The sequence below is a fragment of the Ornithorhynchus anatinus genome, chromosome 20, assembly GCF_004115215.2.
Source record: "Ornithorhynchus anatinus isolate Pmale09 chromosome 20, mOrnAna1.pri.v4, whole genome shotgun sequence".
Taxonomy (NCBI): domain Eukaryota; kingdom Metazoa; phylum Chordata; class Mammalia; order Monotremata; family Ornithorhynchidae; genus Ornithorhynchus; species Ornithorhynchus anatinus.
Genome location: NC_041747.1, coordinates 9,491,704 through 9,516,036, shown reverse-complemented (window position 1 = coordinate 9,516,036; position 24,333 = coordinate 9,491,704). Strand labels below are relative to the sequence as shown.

Sequence of the window (24,333 nt, the reverse complement as noted above, 5' to 3'; positions counted from 1 at the left end):
CATCCGAAGGCCGGCTGGGGATCGACGGCTCCCCGGGGAGGCCGCGCATGCGCAGGGGCGCCCCCCCACCAAGGCCCGGCGGGGATCGACGGCTCCCCGGGGAGGCCGCGCATGCGCAGGGGCGCCCCCCCCCCCAAGCCGGGCGGGGATCGACGGCTCCCCGGGGAGGCCGCGCATGCGCAGGGGCGGCCCCCGCACCCGGAGGCCGGGCGGGGATTGACAGCTCCCCGAGGAGGGCGGCGGGAGGCCGCGCATGCGCAGCGCGCCCGCCGCCCTCCTCGCCTTCCCGGGGACGGGGCAGCTCGAGGATCGCGGCCGCCGCCTGCCCGCCGCTCAGCCCGGCGGTCCGCTCTTCCTCCTCCTCCTCTTCCTCCTCCTCCTCTTCCTCGTCGGCCCCCCCCCGAGCCGGCCCCGGCCCCCCGGGAAGGCAGGGACCCCCTCAGAGCGGCGGGGTGGGGGGCTGCCGGGGGGGAAGATGGCGACGCAGGCCGGAGACCCCCAACCTCCGGTCCCGGCCCCGCACCCCCCTAACGGGGGCTTCAACCTGCCCCTCAACCGGGGGCTGGAGCGAGCCCTGGACGAGGCCGCCAACTCCGGGGGGCTCAACCTCAGCGCCCGCAAGCTCAAGGAGTTCCCCCGCCCCAGCGCCCCCGCCCACGACCTCTCCGACACCGTGCAGGCAGGTGAGGACCCCCCGGACCGCCCCCCCCCCCCCACTTTAATGATCATTAATAATCGTGCTGATGATGCTGATGGTATTTGTTAAGCGCTTCCTCGGGGCCGAGGATCCTTCCCAGCGCTGGGGTGGGTAGAAGGTAATGGGGCGGCCCCACGTGGGGCTCAAGGCCTTCCAGGGAAATAATATTAATTTGGTATTTAAGCGCTGCCCAGGTGCTAAGCGCTGGGTGGATACGAGCTAAACTGGTTGTCCCACGTGGGGCTCACGGCCTTCGTGGAAATAATATAATTTGGTATTTGTTAAGCCCAGCCTAGGTGCCAAGCGCTGTTCTAAGCGCTGGGTGGATACGAGGTAAACTGGTTGTCCCACGTGGGGCTCACGGTTTGCCGTGCAAATAATAATAATTTGGTATTTGTTAAGCCCTGACTAGGTGCCAAGCGCTGTTCTAAGCCCTGGCTCGATACGAGGTAAACTGGTTGTCCCACATGGGGTTCACGGCCCTCCATGGAAATAATGATAATAATTTGGTATTTATTAAGCGATTCCTAGGTGCCAAGCACTCTTCAAAACGCTGGGTAGATACAGGTAAACAGGTTGTCCCACGTGGGGCTCACGGCCTTCCGTGGAAAATGGGGCCGAAGACGGTGAGCCCCCCCCATGGGACAGTCTGACCCCCTTGCCTTCGTTCATTCCATCGTATTGATTAATAATAGTATTGGTATTTGTTAAGCACTTCCTAGGTGCCAAGCACTGTTCTAAGCACAGGGTAGATACAAGCTAAACAGGTTGTCCCATGTGGGGATCACAGTTTTCATCCCCCTTTTCCAGAGGAGGTAAGTGAGGCACAGAGAAGTGAAATGACTTGCCCAAGGTCACACAGCTGACAAGTGGTGGAGGCAGGATTAGAACCCACGATCTCTGATGCCCAAGCCCGGGCTCTTTCCACTGAGCAACGTTGCTTCTCTGCTTCTCTTTATTGAGCCCTTGCCATGTTCAAAGCACTTGGAAAGTACAGTTCGGCAACAGAGACAATCCCTGCCCCGTAATGGTCTCTACCCCAGCACTTAGAACAGCGCTTGTCACGTAGTAAGCATGGCTCAGTGGAAAGAGCACGGGCTTGGGAGTCGGAGGTCATGGGTTCTGATCCCACCTCCGCCACTTATCAGCAGTGTGACCTTGGGCAAGTTACTACTCGTCTCTCTCATTCAACCCACAGATTCAATCGGTCCTGTCAGTTCAACCTTCACAACAGCACTAAAATCCCCCCTTTTCCTTTCCGAACAGCTACCACATTACTCCAAACACTTATCCTGTCCTGACTCGACTACTGCATCAGCCTCCTTGCTGACTTCCCTACCTTCTGTCTCTCCCCACTTCAGTCCATACTTCACTCCACTGCCTGGATCAGTTCGAATCCCGGCTCTGTCGCTTGCCAGCTGTGTGACTGTGGGCAAGTTACTTAACTTCTCTGTGCCTCAGTTACCTCATCTGTAAAATGGGGATTAACTGTGAGCCTCACGTGGGACAATCTGATTACCCTGTATCTACCCCAGCCCTTAGAACAGTGCTCTGCACATAGTAAATGCTTCACAAATACCAACATTATTATTATTATTGTCTGTGACCTTGGGCAAGTCACTTCCTTGTGCCGCAGTTACTTCATCTGTAAAATGAGGATTAAAACTGCGAGCCGCCCCCCCAGCCCCTGATTACCTGCTATCTACGGCAGCGCTTAGAACAGTGCTCGGCAAATAGGAAGCGCTTAACAGGTACCATAATTATTAATAAAAAGAGACAATACCTGCCCACAACGAGATCACAGTCTAGAGGGTGGGGAGACGGACATCAATACAGATAGCAGTGTAAATAGGTAAAATTTCAGATCTATGCATAAGTACCCGTCCTGCATGTTGGTTACGGTGTTTTGTGCCCATCCCATCTCCCACTTGCACATCCTGTGGGGCTCGGGGAGCACGTTGACAGGGAAATGGGTGCAGGCCACTGTGCAGCTGCATTTTCATACGGCCCACCGATTGCAAGCGAAGGTGCATGCAGCATGGTGTAGTGGAGAGACCACAGGCCTGGGAGACAGAAGGTCCTGGGTTCTAATCACGGCTCTGCCACCTTTCTACTGGGTGACCAGGGACAAATTACTTCACTTCTCTGGGCTTCAGTGGCCTCATCTGAAAAATGGGCATTGAGACTGTGAGCCCCATGTGGGACAAGGGACTATGTCCAGCCCGATCTGCTTGGATCCACCCCAGCGCTTAGTGCAGTGCTTGGCACATGGTAAGCACTTAACAAATATCATTAATATTATTTTCACGTGTCCATTACCTACCGGGCACGCCTTAATCCTTGCGCTCCTTGCATCGGGAGGTTACACATTTGCTGACCCTCTAATGGGTCTAGATCAAACAAAAGCCTGAGTTGGGGCATATGTCATCTGCCCTGGGACGGCCCTCTTTTGGGGACTGTACTCATTCCTCCACTGGTTTTAGAGGAATATACAGGATTGCACGTTTGCAGTCGAGTAGGGTAGGCATTTTGAGTGATGCAGTGGGCCCATCTCCTTGTGATGAAGCAACTTTTATGAATTCTAAGGGTTGGAGGAGTGAGTCTTCCTATATATATATATTTTTTTTTTTGTGGCACGGCAAGGAAGAAGCCATCATGACTGTCTTAAATTGGAGTAAACATAGTCTACTTTGCTCTGATTGGTTAACTCATTGCTATTTAACATTCATTAAACGCCCACATAGGTCTCTTCGGAGCACAGAGCCTCTACCTATGTCTCCGGAATCTGATACCTTTATGGGGCCAAGGAGGTTGTGGTGTATTAAAAGAAAAGTAATTAAAGTAGCCATGTCTTGTGTGATCCCAACAGGTTGCAACCCGTTCCTTTCAGCAGCTAGCGTTGGCGAGTTATGTCATGTATTGACACCTTACTGGAAACTCTGTTTTCTCTTTGCAAGTTTTGGAGTTCCAGAAGAAAAGCAGAGAATACAGCCTGAGAAATAAGCCTGCTCTATACACAACCTGAAAAATATGTCTCAAGGAGGAGGGAAGTCAGACCCAGGCACTAAGATTTTGAGAGGACTATTTTTGGGCAGTGACTTTTTTGGATCAGTTTGAGTACTTCATGGCGAATTCAAGTGCTTATTAGATCTTGGCACTCACTGTTACTCCGTGTGTGTGTGCTTAACAGTCCCCTCTGTGTTCGGTGGTTAATTCTTTGGCCCCGGATGTGCCTTCACACTGCTGACCTTCCCCAGCTCTGTCTGAACCCTTCTCTTTCCCAGCTGGCTCCCCCTTCCCAATATTTTGGAGTTTGGAGAGAGAGGGATTGAGAGCTAGGACAGGAACAGACCAATAATCGGGAGTCTGGAGTTAGAGGAAGGCAGTCTCTGTAGCCTTGGCAGAGAGAGAGAGACGTGAGACCGCGGCTTTGTAGTTTGGATTTAGAAGCAGCCAGGAACAACGGAGCAGGCAGGGGGGTTTCCAGACTTGAGCCGGTAGCAGCTGAGGAGCCTCTTCCCCAGAACATCACACTTCTCAGCTGCCTCCTCTCAAGCGGAAGTTATTCCCAGAATCGGCTGAATCATGCAGATGATTCTTTATGGTTGGTTTTGAGTTCTTCAGAAGACTCTTGGAAGGCTGTGGTAGTTGGCTCTAAGTTCTTAGTTGTCATTTGAATAATAATAATATAGATATTTAAGTAGTGCGAAAGCGGAGCCGTCTAGGGAGTTCTTTCTAAAAGTCGTGGCTCTGGTTTTCAGCAAGCTGTCATTTGTTTCCGCCAAGCTTTTTTATGAAAGGATCCCCATGATGTGTTTATCTGCTATATTGTTTCATGGTGTTTTTTTTCAGTGTAACCTTCCAAGAAGCAGGGATCATGTCTTGTTTAATTTTGTACAGTGCCTTTATGTTTATGATTATCATTCAACAGAACAGGGTATCTGTTGGTTCTGATTTTTGGTTTTGATTCTGTTTCTAATTTTCCCTTTAGCTGTACCAAGCACATTGCGCTGAAACTGAATATGATTCTATGTTCCCTGTTCTCCCTTCCCCCCACCATGCTACTGGGGCTCAGTACATTCTTATAATGCAATTCTAAAAACTTACAATTGGTTGTCCAGTTAAAATAGAATCTGCCCAAGGTTTCCTGGACTTTCAGAAGCATAGGGCTACTAAAAAGAAACTGGAGTGGTGTGTTGTTTGCCTCTTTCTCTGATATAGGATATGAACACAAAATGTATTATCAAAAGCTTTCAGATGTTGAAAACAAATCCTTTTGTAAAACATGTTTGCTTCAGTTCACTTGCAGTGGTGTAAACCCCACGTGTATTCTGCACTTTGCTTATGTGGCTACTTCTCCTTGTTTGAAAGAAACAAGTAAAAGAAAGAAAGGGTTTAAATGCCTCTAATCTGCTTAGAGTTTTAGCATTTCCTCTAACAGAGATTAGACTTGGGGAATCCCGAGTTTATGTAGGAATTACACTGATTTCTTACTGATTCAACGTATGGTTTTGAAAGGGTGACTTCTTTAAAAAAGAAAAAACTGGATTGTATTTGTAGATTGGCAAAGTCAAGGAGTGCAGAGGTCTAAATTTCTGTCTATTCTGTGCTCAAGTTCTGGAGAATCTTAGGAAGGAAGCAGAAGTTATGAATATCGTGAAGTATTGGCTGGTTGATTTCCAGCCCCATGTTTCTACTGTTGTAGAAATGACTCCAGATTAACTGGGAGGCGAGGTGCCACCCCATCGGGATATTTGTTAGTACACTGGGCTGAGTGGCTGGGACCCTTGTTTTGTTCTTGACTCTGCTGGGTGATTTGAGTAACCTAACCTTCCTGTTCCCTAGTCCAGTAAGAGGTGTGCATGACATGAGCGAATGTTGGGAAGGGCTGTAGAGATCTTTGTAGGTGTAGCTTCGGGATCTTTGGGAGTAGCAACCCTGAATTGAATGAGACTTCTCAGGAACTGAGTTCCAGTGCTCTCTTTTGTTTCTGTCGATGTGATATCCATATGTCCAAAACAGAACTCCTTATTTTTCCTGCTATGCCTCTCTCCCTCTTAACGTTCCCATTGCAATTGACAGCCCCAGCAGCCTCTCCTGTCCCACAGGCTTGCAGCGCTGGTGTTTTCTTTGACCCACATTCACTCTAAGATCTGCTTATTACTCCTCTGTAATAATCCAAGGATCTGCCCCTTGTTGTCCCCACTCTGAAAATGACTGTGATCCTTCAGCATTTCCCATTGGAACTAGGGGAATAAGCTCTTTACTGGTCTCCTTGCTTTTTGCCTCTTCCCTCCTCTCTTTATTTTATATTCAGCTGCATCTGTCAACTTTCTAAAACATTTAACCCACCTCAAAAATCTCCATCAGCTTGTTCCCTCTTATCTATATGTTTTGTGTTCCGCCCAAGCTTCTAGCTGTCCTCACTCTTGACTCTGCTCCATACTTGTGTCTTACCCCATGCCTCAGTTTCCCTAACCCATTCTTCTCCCGTCGTTCTCCACCTTCAAAAGTCTTTCATGGAGCTGTTTTTAGATTAGCTCCCTGGAACATTTCCTGGTTATGTTCTTAAATGTTTTTGTCCTTGGTTTTTGTTTATTCATTTGGGTTGTCTACACCTCCTCATCCATTTGTGTAGCTATTCTCATGCTTTTTTTCCCACTGAATGTTTATGCCTTTAGATCAGAAGTTATCAAGGGCTAGGATCACTTCTTTTTGTACTCTGTGATCTCCAAGCACCTAGTAAGGGGCTCTGTTCCCAGATAAGATAAATAGGTGACCCAGGGTAATTATTACCCTGACTAATGAAAGGCAGTCAGTGGGGAACATACTATCAGAGTGTAATAGTGTAGGCAAAGTGTGTCAGAGGTAATTTATTTGGCTGGAGCAAAAGGAATGGGGAGAAGAATAATGGGGAAAGGAAAGAGGAAATATGGGTTGGGATAGACAGGAGGAAGGTGATGGAGTCAAAGAATGCCAGTCTAGGATTTAACACGGAAGGCTGCGAAAAGCCCCTGGGCAGTTTCAGAAAGGAGAATGAGTTGGTCTCGGTGTGGATTCAGGACATTCTATTTTGAATGGGCTGAGAGAGGGAAAATAAATCAATATTATTAATAATGCGAGCAGAACACTGGGAGTTGGATGAGGCGATCTTGGCCTTTAAGGACTTTCCAATCCAGAGGGGAAGGTAAGTACTACAATAACTTACAGATAGGAGGGAGTAATAGAGTATAAAGATATAAAGGCAAAAGGGGGTGTGAGGACCCAGGTGCTTAGGAGTGTTGCTGAAGTGGTGACTGCGGAAGATGTAGAGTGGGGGGATGAAATTGACTAGGGAAGGCTTCCTGAAGGTGATGTAATTTCAGAAGGGCCTTGAAAATAGGGAGAACTATGGTCTGCTGGATGGGAAGGGGAAGAGAATTCCTGGCAGAAAGGGTATGAACAAGAGGCTGGCTGGCGGCAGCTGAGCTGAGAGTAAGGCACAATGAATAGGTTGGCTTGGAACCAATGAGAAATATTTCAAATAATGGAGGCATGGGATGAGTAAGGCCTAAATCAAGGATTTAAATAGTATTTATTGAGTGCTCACTGGGTGCAATTCTCTGAACTAAGCACTTGGGAAGTAGTTCTAAGGATGGAGAAGAGAAAGGACACGATCCCTCATTGGTGATGAGGGAGAAGCAACAGACAGGTTAGGGAATAAGTGCAGGGAATGTGGCCATGAGGAATGGGGAAAAATTGAAGATAATCTGAGGTGTCTGCCACTTTTTTGCCACTTTTGTGCGGTGTTCCATAGAGTGAAATGGAATTGATGAGGTTCTCGAGGAGTTTTACTGAGGTCCTACCACTGGTGTAACCTAAGGGCTTTGCCAGGATTTACTATCAGATTAGTTTACCTTTAGATAGTAAACGCCTCAAAAGCAGGGACTGCCCTTTATTTTCATTTTAGTCTCCCGAACATCTAGTACAGTGCCGCGCTTAGAATAGGCTCTCAATGAAAACCACCGATTGAATTTACTAACCATTTAACTTTGACTCAATTAGAAAGGTGAGGAAAAACTGCATCTTGAATATGCACTTAATGCAGATTTCATAAATAACTAAAACCGATTAAATTTTATAAGTGGTGACATGTTTCATAACACCATTAGTCATCCCTATCAGTAAAAAGTGCATGGGAAAACTTGGACTGCTGTATTGTGAGAAACATACCAGTATAATTTTAAAGCCACCTGAATGTTATTGTTAGTTACCTCGGATCTTAATGGGAAAACTTCTTGGTAATGTAGCTTGTCTGATTAGTGTTTGGAAGGAATCTTGGGTAATGATTACATAAGGCTAAAGGAAAGGCCTAGAGCCCTGAGGGAAAGTGAGGTAAGAGGGAGGGTGGGGGGGAAGGGCCAGGATCCTTTTGACTATAAAGTGTCCTTGGTGGGCAGAGTGGCTTAGTTGAACCCGTAATTCTAAGGACCTGAGGCTCAGAGGGACGTGACCGCTATTCTCTGTCAAGTTGTGTAGGGATTGGCCACCTGAACCTCGATTCTCATTATCCACATAATATTTACAGAATTGTTTCTTAGAGCCTTAGGGGCTTCCATCATCCAAATTTGGTTGAAACCTAATCAACTGATCACTGGTATTTATTGCATGCTAATTATGTGCAGAGCACTGTATTAAAAGCTTGACAATCTAGTGTTGAATATCACTACACCATAATTTGAACTTAAATGGTTTTAACAACCCAGATTTTATGAGCTCCCTGGAAATCAAATGCGTTTTGAATTGACACTCCCCTCCCCCCCCCCCCCCCGCGTAACCTTCTGCAAATCGATATTTGCTGTTTATTGTTTGTGTTAGTGATCCATTCACATATTCATTCATTCATTCATTCAATAGTATTTATTGAGCGCTTACTATGTGCAGAGCACTGTACTAAGCGCTTGGGATGAACAAGTCGGCAACAGATAGAGACAGTCCCTGCCGTTTGACGGTGCTTACAGTCTAATCGGGGGAGACGGACAGACAAGAACAATGGCACTAAACAGCGTCAAGGGGAAGAACGTCTCGTAAAAACCGATGGCAACTAAATAGAATCAAGGCGATGTACAATTCATTAACAAAATAAATAGGGTAATGAAAATATATACAGTTGAGCGGACGAGTACAGTGCTGTGGGGATGGGAAGGGAGAGGTGGAGGAGCAGAGGGAAAAGGGGAAAATGAGGCTTTAGCTGCGGAGAGGTAAAGGGGGGATGGCAGAGGGAGTAGAGGGGGAAGAGGAGCTCAGTCTGGGAACGCCTCTTGGAGGAGGTGATATTTAAGTAAGGTTTTGAAGAGGGAAAGAGAATCAGTTTGGCGGAGGTGAGGAGGGAGGGCGTTCCAGGACCGCGGGAGGACGTGGCCCAGGGGTCGACGGCGGGATAGGCGAGACCGAGGGACGGCGAGGAGGTGGGCGGCAGAGGAGCGGAGCGTGCGGGGTGGGCGGTAGAAAGAGAGAAGGGAGGAGAGGTAGGAAGGGGCAAGGTGATGGAGAGCCTTGAAGCCTAGAGTGAGGAGTTTCTGTTTGGAGCGGAGGTCGATAGGCAACCACTGGAGTTGTTTAAGAAGGGGAGTGACATGCCCAGATCGTTTCTGCGGGAAGATGAGCCGGGCAGCGGAGTGAAGAATAGACCGGAGCGGGGCGAGAGAGGAGGAAGGGAGGTCAGAGAGAAGGCTGACACAGTAGTCTAGCCGGGATATAACGAGAGCCCGTAATAGTAAGGTAGCCGTTCGGGTGGAGAGGAAAGGGCGGATCTTGGCGATATTGTAGAGGTGAAACCGGCAGGTCTCGGTAACGGATAGGATGTGTGGGGTGAACGAGAGGGACGAGTCAAGGATGACACCGAGATTGCGGGCCTGCGGGACGGGAAGGATGGTCGTGCCATCCACGGTGATGGAGAAGTCTGGGAGCGGACCGGGCTTGGGAGGGAAGATGAGGAGCTCAGTCTTGCTCATGTTGAGTTTTAGGTGGCGGGCCGACATCCAGGTGGAGACGTCCCGGAGGCAGGAGGAGATGCGAGCCTGAAGGGAGGGGGAGAGGACAGGGGCGGAGATGTAGATCTGCGTGTCATCTGCGTAGAGATGGTAGTCAAAGCCGTGAGAGCGGATGAGTTCACCGAGAGAGTGAGTGTAAATGGAGAACAGAAGAGGGCCAAGAACTGACCCTTGAGGAACTCCAACAGTTAAAGGATGGGAGGGGGAGGAGGCTCCAGCGTATGAACATTCCATTCACTCATTTGTCCTTTCCATCGTCTCTTTCTTAGATTGTTGCATCTATCATAATCCAGTTTTTCTTAACTGGTGAGAGAAAGAGCTTCATTGCTTAAGGCCTTTATAATAAAAACTACATAGTGTTCTGAATCCTGGTCAGATGTTCTATACTGCAGTATCATGGTATGGCCAGTGTCATTTCCAAAATCATTAATGCTGTTCTTATTCTTATTACAGGCTGTTTTTTGCAAAAAACAGTAGCACCACTAATCACACTTATAGAATAATAGCAGACAATTGTATGCCTCCCAACTCCGAGGAATTTAGAAGCATGTTGATTTGCAAAAGAAAAATCTGGTTCCTCAGCGTCTTCATTTAAACTGCCTTTAGCGCTCTGTCAATCATGTTAACATCTTTTGGATGTTTTTTACATTTTTATTGGTTTTACATATTATATTGCTGAAATTTGGCATACTTGAACCAATTTCCTTTTCCTTATGTACACAAGTTCCTGAAAATACTTGAACTCAATTATTGTATGTGAATATGGTTTATTTTCGGAGTTTCCTCTTCCAGTACTTAACTTTAAATGATCAGATCTCCCTTTTGGGTGTGTTTTCTCTTATGTTCAGCTGTCATTTTAAATTGATGTGGATCCCACCATCTGTTCTCACCCGATTCAATTTCCTATTGTTCTCACAGTTGCCCTTTGTTTTTGCTTATTCTTTTTTTTTACCTATTCAGGGTTTGCCTATAGCTTCTTACTTAGTATAGCAGTTCTATCCCCCTTCATGCATTTTTCTAGCCATTCACATGAAGCGTTTGGGTTTTCTGGGTTTGACAGCATTTAGTTTCCTCATAATCATCTCCTTCCAGATCTTCTGTTGAGTTTACCTTTCCGGAGGTGGCGGTAATTATAGAGAAGTGCCACTACCTCCACTTACGTTGGTTAATAGTTCATAAACTAGACGAAGCATCTTGACTTTTTGCTAAAGTCACTGCTCTACCTGTTTGTGCAGGTACTTTCCAAACCCTACCCTGCCCTAAGGAAAGCCAAATCTCTGCCTTCAAGGATATCGGCTCAACTGAACTGGGTGTGTGTGTGATAATTCCATATTAATGAATGTGTACTTTTTTCAACGAATGTCAGCTGGGAGAGTTAAACTAATTTGTTCATAATTGCAGTGATTACAACAAATTACAGTCCATCAGAAGATAATGATTAAAAGATGTAAAACCAAAAAAAAAAAAAAAGCCAACAGAATAGCATAGCTACTATTTAAAAAAGAAAACCCCAACGACACACACACACTATGGTAGTCTTATTAAACTGTAGGAATTGAGGAGGTTTTCTTTAATGTTATTCCCCTGGTACACAGCCCTTTTAGATTTGAACTGTATTCCACAGACCCAAAGTTTCAGCTTTTTCTTAAAGTACTCTGAACATATTTGAAGTCATGTGAACAACTAGCTTGGCTTGAATGGAAGAACTTATTCCATGATAAAACCATTGCTTCGAGTTGACTCCAATTTGAATTTGACATGAAAGACCCCCCCCCCCCCACCTTTTACTAGAACTGATGTGCCTACATATAGTAAGTAGTAGTACATTTGGAGAACATCTGTTCCAACAAAATGATTCAAACCTAAAATGAGGTTGTTTACATGAACAAAATGTGTTGGGTTGATGAACTGTGAGAATTTGGCTTCTTTTGCTCACCATAAGAGCGCAACTGATAAAAAGGGTTTTTGTAATCAGAATTCCATACTTCCTCTTAAATGTTCTTTAACCTGGATTGCAGAGTACTTTCGGTCTAGCAAAATAAGATTCATTTTGGACAAAGTAGAATTTTTGTTTTGTGAAAGATTAAGAGAAATCATGCTTCTAAAAAACCCCAGAATAAGAGCCCAGTTTCTCGAACAATGTTGAGGACATGACAATTTGATAGGAAACCCCCTAGGAAAAAATCTTACCTGCTTGTACTGCCCTTTAGGAATATGATAATAGAAAGCCAATCTGATTAGACAGTCAACTGTCATTATTCAGAGCTAATTAATCTGTAGGTTATTCATACTTTGTTTTTTCTCCCCCTCCCTCCTGCTGTCTGCCCTTTGGCCATTTTATTGCATTATTACCAACTTCAGTGGTCAGGGAAAGGAAAAAAAAGAAGAAACTTAAATTAGTCCAATATTGGGTCTGCCACTCTGGTAAAACTAAGTGAGAAAGCAGGTTGAAATTAATGGCCAAAATGAGACTGGGATTATCCGTGCAGTTGATTTTTGAGTCAATAGTATTGAGTTCTGTGTTGGCAGAGTGCAGTGTAACTGACATGATCTCTGCCCTCAAGGAGTTAGCAATCTAGCAAGAGTTATAGGCTCTAAAGTAAATTACAGAGTGGAGAAAGTAATCGGAATAGGTAAAATATGTACATGTTTTAGAGGGAGCTGTGAGTCAGTCAGTTTTATCGAGTGATTACTGTGTGCAGGGCACTGTGCTAAGCACTTGGGAGAGCACAATATAAGAGACATAAAGCAGAACATATAATTCCCTATACAGACATAAAAGAGAACGTGTAATTTCCTGCCCACAGTGAGTTTACAGTTTAGAAGGGGAGACAGACATTAATATAAATAAATGAAACTAAAGATTCATCTGTTCTCTAGCCAATGGTCTTAGAGTCAGTTTTCCTGGATGAAACCCCCGCAGGTGGGTCTGCCTGCTGCTGCTGCTTGCCTTCTCTCAGCCAGCACTCTCCCATCTCAGATTTGTGCTTCAGTGTCTCTAATCCGTTCCTTCTGTTGTCTTTGCCGACAATTTCCCACCCCAGTTCACCCAGCTACAGGTACCTTGGTGTCCCATCTAATCCATTTTCTTCACATTCTCCTATTCAGGAAAAAGGGCGATTGAGACAGACATCACTTCACTTATCCAAAGGTACTGTTTGCTGAAAATTTTTAATTACAACTTCAAATGAACACATCATTATTAGTGTGCAGAGCACAGAGATGTGATTTTCACAGGCGATTCATTTTACTTTTACTGCATGATGAGATTTTCATATTAAGGTTATTACACATACCTAAAGTACATGTTACTGAAACATCACAAGTTCCTGTGTGGCCTAGATTAATGGGGTTCAAGTAGAAGAAGAATGTATATGCATATAGAATGTGCAGCACACCTGAAAGAAACTTCTGAGCAGTAAGCACATTTGGGTTCACTTTTCATTTGTTTCTCTCTGGAAAAGCCAAGAGCCCTACAAAAATGCTCCTTTAAGATGATGGCACTTACATGCAGATATTAAGCATAAAAGAAGAGCACAAACCAAGACCATTACTCTATTGGCTGCCAGGTGTTCAAGTGGCAGTTGAATATAAAGTGGAGGTATTAGAAATGAATCAGGGAAGACTTCCTTGAGGAGGTGGGATTTTAGGAGGCCTTTGAAAATAGAAAAGCTGTCCTCTTTTAAAGGGGAAGGGTGTGAGCAAGAGGTCCGTGGCACGAGAGAGATGAGAATGAAGAGTGCAAGCTGGGTTTTAGTGAGAGAGAAGCATTGATGAGTAGGAGGGGGAGAGAGCTGATTTAGTGCTTTAAAGTCAATAGTTTCTGCTTGTTGAGGTTAGAGTGAATTGTTCCTCGAGACCCAGCTATATTAAGCTGTAATAATGATGAGGATTCAGACAAACTTCTTCATAATCCTGGAGTCTTAATAATAATAATGTTGGTATTTGTTAAGCGCTTACTATGTGCCGAGCACTGTTCTAAGCGCTGGGGTAGACATAGGGGAATCAGGTTGTCCCATGTGGGGCTCACAGTCTTAACCCCCATTTTACAGATGAGGGAACTGAGGCACAGAGAAGTTAAGTGACTTGCCCACAGTCACACAGCCGACAAGTGGCAGAGCTGGGATTCGAACTCATGAGCCCTGACTCCAAAGCCCGTGCTCTTTCTCCTGAGCCACGCTGAGTCTTCTCGTGTGTGGTTGTGTAACTCTGACTCTGTGATCCCAGAGCCACAGGAAAATGCCCTTGGAGGCTGGGACTGTTAGTGAGGGATCGATATGAAATAAAGGTGCTGTTCTTTTCCCCATGGTGAATGGAACAGGTTTTTCATACCTTATATGGCAGTTAGGAGATTGATTTTAGGGGTTTAAAGTAGATAACCCTTTGAGATAAACTAGTTAGGGTGTTTTGGGGGTGGGTTTTCTTGGCTTTTTATGGGTAGGAGAATGTGTGTGGGTGGTGAGATTTGGACTGTGAACTTGATCAGAGTTATAAGCTAAATCAGGGTTTTTCATCGGGATGCAAATATCTTTGAGGGTGTTGCAGTGAATTACCATTATGAGAGCCACACCAACACTACCATCGTCATCATCGCTGTCATCACCAACACCAGCCAGAGCAGGTGAAGAGAGAAACGATTCCTGCTACTGCAGACTCCCAAATCAACTTGACTAGCCCCCAAACCCCTCCATCTCCACAATCTTGCTTTTCCTCCTGCCTCTACAACATTGCTAACACGATGTCCTCCTGGCCAAATACGTCAAAAACTGACCTTTTTGTTGACCCTCCCAAATCCTCTCCTCTGTGAAATTTTCCCATCTTGGGCAAGTCACTTAACTTCTCTGTGCTTCAGTTACCTCATCTGTAAAATCGGAATTGAGACTGTAAGCCCCACGTGGGACAGAAGGCTGTGTCCAACCTGGTTTGCTTGAATCCACCTCAGTGCTTAGTAAAGTGCGTGGCACATAGTAAATGCTTAACAAACACCATAGATTATTATTATTATTGTGCAGTTAGCCATCTTCCCCATCTCTTGAAGTCCACAACCATGGCATTATCTTGGACTCCTCCTTCTTTTGACTAGTGGATCAGCTTCCTCACTCGTCTCCCTACCCTCCAATCTTTTACCTCTCCAGTCCTTTCTTCTTTCTGCTGCTTGGTTCATTTTTCTTAAAGAATGGCATTCTGCACCTGTCTCTCCAATCCTCAAATACTTCTAGTAGTTGCCCATTCCTCTATGCATCAAGTGGAAAATCCTAACAATGCAAATAAAATGTGTAAAATGTAAAGAAAATAGTTGGACAGTGCAATAGAGAACTGAGACTTCTTGAATCTGTAGGAGAGGTGGGTGATTCTTTGCCTGTGAATCCAGGCAAATACATTTTTTTGGGTTTTTGGAAAGCCTATATAAGTAAAATTAACTGTTCAGCAAGTGATAATACTGGCTTGAATTTTGGACCAAACCCTTGTGGTGCTTTAATACTTTAAAACATTTTATAAAAGGAGCTTTCCCACGTATCATCAAAGGATAATTTTATAGATGCTAAATGCAAATAAAACCCAGCCGTTTGATAACGTTCAGACTTCAGCTCTAAGTGCCTCCTTCTCTATTAACCAGTGATTGTTGGTGTACCTTCAGGAAAGTCTGGAATCTTAGCTATCTGGCCTTTGGATCGTCAGTATGTTAATGAAAACATAATATTCCAGCCTGCAACACACACATTAGGAGTTTTGCAGTAATTGCCTTTTAAGGCTTATCTTTTACCAGGGTGAATGCCTAGTGAAGAAAGCCTAACTTTGTTAAAGGCTTTTCAAACTGGACTGGCCTTCTTAGCCTTAGGCTACTGTTATTCAGCCTGTTGGTTTTAGGATTCATTTCTCAACTGGGAAAGTTAATTGTTTAAATAGTAGATGGACTTCGAGCAGAGCAGGCCTCCTCGAACCTAGAACTGGATGAATTTGGAATAAACCCTGTAGGCGAGTCCCTGGGGTTTGGGAGGGAAGCTTGTAGTATCACATCCTTTGCTAGGTAAGTGCTGGATTGATTGGATACTTTTGCTTCCTGTAATGTCAGTGTCACCATCATTGGGCTATAAAAAATATCAGACATTGTCCATTCATTCATTCATTCAATAGTATTTATTGAGCGCTTACTATGTGCAGAGCACTGTACTAAGCGCTTGAAATGAACAAGTCGGCAACAGATAGAGACAGTCCCTGCCGTTTGACAGGCTTACAGTCTAATCGGGGGAGACGGACAGACAAGAACAATGGCAATAAAATATTGCCATTCAGCAAATATTGTCTAGCTCCAGCCTGACTGTATTAAATGCTCAGATGTACATGGTAACATTTGCACGAGGGACTCATCCAGAGGTTGCTAAAATCTTTTAAGAGGTGGGTTGCTTTGCTGCCTCTGGAGAGAGTGCTGCCAGAACTCTGGTTCTAAACCATTTAATTGTTGCTCAATGAGGGTCTTCCTAGGTATGAATCACTGTTTTTTTGTTTTGTTTTTTAATGCAAGCCCCTGAGAACCCATGCCTTCTCAAAAAGATTAACACGAGGCTACAGTGACTCAGAGAAAGCCCATGGTGGGGTTGGGGAGGGAAGTCAAACAAAAGGAGAAGTGGAGGGAGATGCAGTGAGTATACTTTTAAAATATTGTTGGTGGCCGAGGCCCCCTCCCCCATCGACAAATTAAAAAAACCACATTAAAATTAAAAAAATGCTAAGACTGTAGGGGCAAAGTAGAGGTTCTCTTGGGAGAGAGATTCAGCTCTTTCTTCCCAGACTCTCACCCCTCTTTCCCAACGAACTACTGCCCTTGGGCTTGGACAGGTTGGGAGGGATTGTGGGTTTAAGAGACTCCCTGCCCCAGAGAGCACCCCTCCCCCCCAACATAGCATTAATGCCGGATCCCCAATTCCTTCTCCAGTAAGGCATTGGCTGGGGTGTTTCTACCCAGCTGAGCTTATGCAGTGGGTCACAAACATGCAGGAGGCTTGGCAAGCCTCTGCGCCTGGGTTCTAGCAATCCACAAGGACACCTGCCTGCCCAGTTAAATGCACCTGTGTAGTCCACCTCTGTTCCCTCCCTCCTCCCCATTCCCGGGGCTTGGGTTAGCCCAAACCCCAGATTTCTGGTGGGTGTAAACTCTACCTTGGGAAGCTGCTGTGGGGTGGCAAGAGCAGGCTGGGCAGTCACCCGGGAGATTTTTGTGTATTCAGTGGGCTACCACAAGGACACCATCTCAGGAAAAGCCTTCTCTTTGGTACCTGCTACATTATGGTTTTATATCCCTCCTTTCCCTACCTTCTTGCCCCAACCATTGAATGAAAGCTTGGGTTTGTGGCCTGACCTCCCAAGTTATATGAAAGGTCAATGATCCTAGTATCTAAAAATGGAAAATACCCCTTTCTTCCCCACCTCCAAAAATAATAAAATACTCCCAATCTGAAATTACCAAACTCAATTCTTGGTCAAAGGGAAATGAAAAAGGAAGTGTCATTTTGTTCTCCAGGTTCTGCTGAACCCATCTCTTTCGATTCTTAGCCTCCCAGTCCCAGTGTCCCATTGTCCTGTTATCCATAATTGTTTTACTTGGAGTTTTTATCACTTGCAAAATTAATTTATTTTGCTCCATTTCCTTTTTGAAAGCTTTCTCTGCTCTTCCCCTCTCCCCAAACATAAGCAATCAGGGCTGTGCTCTTGAGTTTCAAATAAAAAATACCAAAAAAAATTCATGTTAAAGGCTTAAAAAATCCTAAAATGAAATTTAAAATAATTTAAAACTAATTTTGAAGCACCCCCAAGTATAATTTTGGGTATGTGGAATTGGGATTTTTGGTATGTATCGGTTTACTTTGCTCTTGTTTTCATATAAATCATCCAAGCTATACTTTTTGGCAGCCGGGAGAGTAATGATCTTGGTTTTTGCTCTTCTTTTATGCTTAATGTTGGCATGTAGGGGCAGTCATCTTGAAGTAGCATTCTTGTAGGACTCTTGGCTGCTCAGGAAAGAAACAAATAGTGAACCCAAATGTACTTTTTGCCCAGAAGCCTTTTTCAGTTGTACTGCACATTCTCTATGCATTTACATTCTTCCTTCCTGTAGTACTTGAACCCTATTAATCTAAGCCTCACAGGACCTTGTGATTGGATAACCACAGGTACATATAGTTACCTTAATAGGAAAATTCTCATCATGCACTAAAAGTAAAATGAACCGACGGAAAATCTCATCTCTGGTTTCTGCATGCTAATGACAGTGTGTTCATTTGAAGTTGTAATTTATAATTTTCAACAGACATTGCTTTTGGATTGGTGAAGCGAAATCTGTCACAAACGCCCTTTGTCCAGGGTAGAAGAATGTGAAGAAAATGGACGAAGATGGGACACAAAGGCACTTGCAGTAGGGTGAGCTGGGATGAGGGAATTGTTAGCAAAGATGACAGAAGGGACAGTTGAGAGACACTGAAGTGCAATGTGTGACCGTATGGTGCTGGCCAAGAGAAGGCGGGGACAAGGACAACAGCAGCAGCAGCCAAGACTGCTTGCGGGCAGCACGCAAGAAAGGTGACTCTAGGACCACTATGGGCTTCAAGAAGATCTCACTATGAGGCAGAATCACCAAAGTCCCCTGGAAACAAATTCAGGAACTCAATGAAGGTCAGTCTTTTTGAGCAGAAGGACTCTTGGACACTCACTGGTCTCCCAGGCCACACTTACACAACATGATTAAGAATCTCCCCATCTGTTTTTGTCTTTGAACCCCAAGGACTGCTGTATGTAAGAAAACAGTGGAGAAATTGTGGCTTTGAGATCATAGCATTGGGATTTTTGTTCTGACTTGCTTTGAGGAAAGGAAGGGTACTTCTTCATGAGCATTACTACAGCAGAGCACTCTGAAAAGTACACACATGCCCCTGAACAACAGTGATCCTTTTTCCTTCGGTTTCCTTGCTGGAGTAAAGTTCTGTCAGGGTGAACTGCTCTTGCAGTTTAACCAATCAGCATTTTCAACTAGGTTCCCACGCATAGGCAACCTATTCTAATAATAGCATTCCCTCTATGTGGCTCCTAAATTGCACATACAGTACATGGCTTGGGTTTTTTTTAATGTCAAATAGAGGTGGGCCACATTTGGAAACCAGTTCCTTCTCTTGGGGATTTTAACAATTTAAAGATTATTTTTAATTTTCACACCCCGTAGATGCTATGAAAATGACATTTAGTATGGCGTTTGATCTCTTACTTATTAGAAGACCTGAAATCAGTCTTTCTGCATGTTGGTGTGAATGAAAAGACAAAGGTGTGACCACCAGGGCTCCCCACAGTATGCATGTTTTGAGTCCTTTGGCTTGTGGCTGCAGCCACAGTTTATAAATTCAAGTAGTTTTTTTCTGGTGGCTCTATTTAGATACCCAGCCTTCTGAGCACATTAATTCAAAGGGAGCTACTCTTTCCCTGACTGCTGCCTCTCAGGCTGGCCTTGCTGGTCATTGGTGTTTCTCAGCCACCCATAGCTAAAAATATTACTATTACTGCACAAGTGTTGTGCAGAGTGATGGGGTAAACATAGGATCATTAGATTGGATACCATCTGTGTCCCTTGTGGGGCTCACAATCCTAGAGAACAAGTATTCTATCCCCATTATACATATGAGGAAACTAAGGCACAGAGAGGTTCTGGGACTTGCCCAAGGCTACACCACAAGCAAGTGGTGCCCCTATGTCCCAAGCTGGACTTGAATAGGTTTTTCAAAGCATTTCTTCTTCTCTGCTTGCAGTTATCCTTCTCCGGCTGAGCTGCTTGGGAATCCTCCTGTCCCCTTATCCTCTAACCTGTCCAGACTGGTGAAATTGTGTGGGGGTGAGCATCACGTCAGGTTCAGGCCTCAAGGCCAAAAGAACGGTGAAAACTGTCAGAGCTTCAGCTTGGTTTGCGACTGGTACTATGTCCCGCCAGTTACCTTTCTAAAGGATAGTCTGCGTTTTGCAATTTAGCCTAGTTCTTTCCCCGTTAATACACCAGTGGACAATGTATTTTGGGCTGTGGGACTTCCTTGGTGAAAGCTGGCTGCACACTTTGGTCATCTTTAGACTTCCTCAGTAGCCAGTGATCAGTCATTCATTCAGTTATATTTATTGAGCACTTAATGTGTGCAGAGCACTGTAGTAAGCACTTGGGAGAGTACAGTATAACAGCAGACACATTCCCTGGCCACAACCTTGCAGACTGACTCTACGGAGCGAGCGCTGCGGGCTAATGAATAGTATTGAGCTATGATCCCAGTTAGAGCTTTGATCATTGAACTTGGAAATAGTACAGTGCTCTGCACACAGTAAATGCTCAATAAATACGATCAAATGAATGAAATGTAAATATTGCTTATTCGGAAGTGAGACGTAGTGCAGGATTTCTGTTTTGTCCTGTTTGAGTGGCAGGAAAACGGGCATTTACAGTATCTTCAATGTGGTTTCTCTTGTCACATCTTGGGCAGCAAGATACAAATCTGCTTTGCTCCACCTTCACCTAAGGCCTAAGTATTGTGGTGCTAAATTCCTTTTTTCTACTTATATTATTTCATATTTTCTCTTTTGTCTGTCACCAGCCTCCTTCCACTCCTCCCTCTTAATCCCACTGTACCTCCTTCCTTATTTTTAGGTTGTGAGTCCCTAGGGGGAGAGGGGCCTGGTCTGTTACTCTTTCGTGTTTTTTTTTTTCCCCCAGGATTTAATACAGTGCTCTGCACAGAGTAGGTGCTTAATAAATCCTATTGCTGCTACTATGTGCACTTCAGGGAGAAAAGCAGTTTGTAACTTTTCCCAAGAAAGCATATTTTAGTAGATTGTACTTGGGAAAAATAGGAATTATATGGAGATGAAAAGCAAAATTTTGCAGCTGTTCTCCAGGCAAGACGGAGGTGTCAGTAAGGTAGATGGCGTCTAGGTAAGTGGTGAGGAGAATAATGAGACCTGGCAGTTGACAAGGCTTTCCCTCAATGTCAGGCTGGGAAACGGAACTTCAGGTTCTGCTAACTGTGGAGTTTCCTTGCTGCTTGGAAAGCCTTTAGCCTATAAGCTCCTAGAAGGCAAGGACTGGGTATACCTACTCTGTTGAATTGTACTCTCCCAAGCACTTAGTACAGTGCTCTACACCTGGTAAGTGCTCAGTAAATATCACTGGTTGATTGCTTCGAAGGGCAGCACCCCCTGTTGGTCCCACATCCTGGTGGTTATTTTCCATCCTGAAAACTTTACCGTTCTTGTAGGTGCCCAGTTTACAAGACAGTTTCCCTAGAAGTAGATTTGCCTTCAAAACAGAGGACTGTAATACATGGTCCCTACTGAAGTGCCCCATCTGTCACCACTGGAAGCATCGAGCATTTCTCCTGACGTGGGTGGTGTCTAGCTTTCCCACCTGGGAACCTTTCATTAGGACCTTCAGTCTCTATTTTCACTCCTCCCCAACAGTGGTTGGGGGTGGGGGTGGAGGGGTGTCTTCTTCTTCTTCTTCCATGGGATTAGGACCCCTCTCGTGACCCTGCCTTCCCAGCACAGCTTTGGGAAGGCTATGTCTGTGGGGCCGGAGGCATCTGACCCTCAAGTGGCAGAGCCAGAGAACGGTCCCTTTCAGCAGTGCTATCCCACAGCTTTCCTTCTTGTCCTTTTGTTATCGTCTATGCTGCGTTCAGCCGCCGCTTCTTCCCTGGGCTATCGTCAGTTCTCCTCTCAAATTGGAACCCCCCCGCCATGGGCCAGGGCCTGGTTCTCCAATAACCTTGCTCTTTTCCCCAGGGCTTAGCGTCCTGCACCGGATGAGGTGAGTTGAGAATCACAGCGCTAATATTCCATAATGTGGGGTTTTACAAGAACACAACTCCCGCACTGTAGGATAAATGGGTGATCATCAAAACCTCACCTCTTATAGGAAAAAGGGGGAACATAACTTTTGGGTCTTCTGGCTAGAGTTGATTGTAAAAATCACAATTGTTCTGTAGTCGCAGATGTCCAGTTTAGAAAAGCAAAAAGGTTTTTGTTGCACCCACATCATAACACTTTCCATTCTAAGGTTTCATGTGTGGATACACAGTGGCTCTGTTTTGATTCAAGAGTGTTTCAGGGCATTGGTGCCACCTTGCGTAAACATTGTTGCTTTTAGGACTTTGCAGAGACAAAGGGATGACACATTAGTAGCAGCTGGAATGTTTCATTAAAATCTAGGGGAAAAATATGACGGCAGGGCTCAGCAATGTGTCGCCCATGAAAGGGTCTTTGTGTAGAGTGGTTAACAAGCAGATAACTCTTCAAATGAGGCCTGGAACTTAGAGGAACCGATGCTTCTGCCTGAAGTTTTGATTCACCATTTCTGCCCAAAGTGCCATGTCTTTTTATCTCAAAATTTCCTCCTCTTCCCTTTCCCTTTTTCAAATGTCACATTGTTGTGCCTGACTTCCTGGAGAACCTGAAAGAGTTATTGTTGGCCCAGTGCCCCAAAACTCAGAGCAGCTTCTGGAGACTCGCGCTGCAGCTCGCCTGCTGTTCACGGCCCTGGGCGGGAGCGAAATAACTTCAGCAACTAACACCAAGAAGGAAACGTTAGAGTTATAGAACCAGATGGTAAAGTTATGGGAGCAGGGCGCAGAGGTTGGTCACTTTTTCAAAGCTTGCTGCAGGTGAGAGGCCAGTGGCACAGGGACCTTGTTTCCTCTCCCCCTCCCCCCGCGCCCTTCATTTTTCAGTGATCAACACCCAGATTGCGATGCCCCATTTCGAAGAGGCACATTCATCTATAGCCGACTCTGTCCCCAGGCCTCCAGTGGGGGAGTGTTGAGCGGGGCCGGGAGGAGCATCTGTTCAGTCCTTATTCTCAGAAGCTACTATGCAGAAATTGGGTTTGGTCTTGGTTCTTTTCTCTTGTAGCTCTCAGCACCCCCAGTTCCCGGGTCGCAGCCCTTTGACCTCGGAGGCATCGTTCATCTTCATGGCCAAGACTGGATTGACAACACCGAGTATATTGGGTTGTAGGATGTTTGGCATCTGGGACATCGTTCATTGTCTGTAACTCTTGATATTTTTGTGAGTGTGAGTTGTCACCAGATCGGCAGGAAACTCAATGCCAGTTAACATCAGAGTCACCTCTGAGATTGACAGCCCCAAAAGTCTTAGTTGCAGTATTAATAATAATAATGATAGTTTAAAATAACTTGCTAAAATGGAGAATGAAACCCCAAAAGAATGATGTCAAACAGCTGAAAACAAATTAGAAAATGTTTTAAGGCACATATCTGTGGAAGGAGGTAAACCAGTGACTATTGCCAGGAAACATTTAATAATTATGGTATTTATTTAGTTCTTATTATTTGCAAAGCAGTGTACCAATTGCTAGGTTGACACAGATAATCAGATTAGTCACAGTCCCTTTGCTTCCCAGGGCTCCGAGTCTCAGAGTAGTGGAGAACTGTTATCTTAATTCTCTGTTTCAGAGGAAGCTGGGACACAGAGTTTAAGTAGTTTGCCTAAAATCCCCCATCTGGTCAATGACAGTGCTGGGATTCAAACCTGGATCTTGTGACTCCCTTGTCTTTTCCACTAGGTCATGCTGCCTCCCTGTTTGAAAGAAGACAAGTAGACATCTAAGCATTTCCAACAAAATAGAAAACGAAACTAGAGAAAATAATTAAGCCCTGTGTAGGGGGTTGCTACAGTGAATCCTGTCTGGGGTTACGGTAATGGAGTTAAATGATTTATAGTTTTGTGATTAAGGATGGAAGGGAATTTGAATTTCATCATAACCTTGGTTCAGGTGACAGTTTAAACTTAAATAGATGGCACAATCATTTTCTTAATCTGACACAATAGTCATTAATCATTAATAAGTGAGAACACACCCAAAGGGACATAATCAACTTAATTGAGTTTTGGGTTTAAAATCCCACATATTTGATGGGCGATCATCCGATCTTAGGTAGGGATTTTTTTTGTTGTTTTAAATCTGAGACTCTAAAAATGCCTGATGTGGGGAAAATGGAGTGTAGGTTAATTCTAAATTAGATGAATTCATCATATGTAAGGGAGGCAAAGGACTAGGCAATTATTAGCCACTAATACTGGGTTGGATGTAAACCATAAGGGGGAGGTTCTCAGCAACACAGTATTAACAGTTGACAGAAATCTTCTTGAATTACCAGTTGTATTGATCTTGAGCTTGTCACGATCCTATTTTAGAATTCTTCTGACAGTCATTTGGGGATGGTAGCCCAAGATTTTCCTGATATCAATCAAAACTGCAAAATTATTCAAAGTCATCATTCAGATAGCCACCCAAGTCAGAAATAAGAGATTCCGAATCATTGTCCGAGTTCATCATCATCTGGAAATGAAAAATGTCAAGCCAGAAAGGGTTGCAAACTTCGACTGTCACAGTAAGAATATTGTTCACTTTTAGATTGATTTGAAAAGCATTTCTAAATGTCTTCTTGAAATGTTGAGCTTAGAAATGATTGTAAACATGTGGGCAAGGATCATGTCTATTAACTCTATTGTATGTACCCTGCCAAGCACCTACTACACAGTAGAACACAAGGTAAGCACTCAAATACC

General features: G+C 44.8%; 1 protein-coding gene across 9 annotated transcripts in view; it reads left to right on the top strand.

Moving 5' to 3' along the window:
- Nucleotides 1–428: 428 nt before the first annotated feature.
- Nucleotides 429–24,333, top strand: part of LRCH1 (leucine rich repeats and calponin homology domain containing 1) — a 131,928-nt gene continuing 108,023 nt past the window's right edge. For 4 of the 9 annotated variants that reach the window (XM_007668615.4, XM_007668617.4, XM_007668616.4 and 1 more), the window contains exon 1: nt 433–683. In XM_007668615.4, coding sequence (XP_007666805.2) covers nt 476–683 — 208 coding nt within the window. In that variant the 5' untranslated portion in view covers nt 433–475. Of the gene's footprint in view, nt 684–24,333 lie in introns of all 9 variants that reach the window. The other 5 variants (XM_007668613.4, XM_007668610.4, XM_007668614.4 and 2 more) reach the window with 4 other exon arrangements.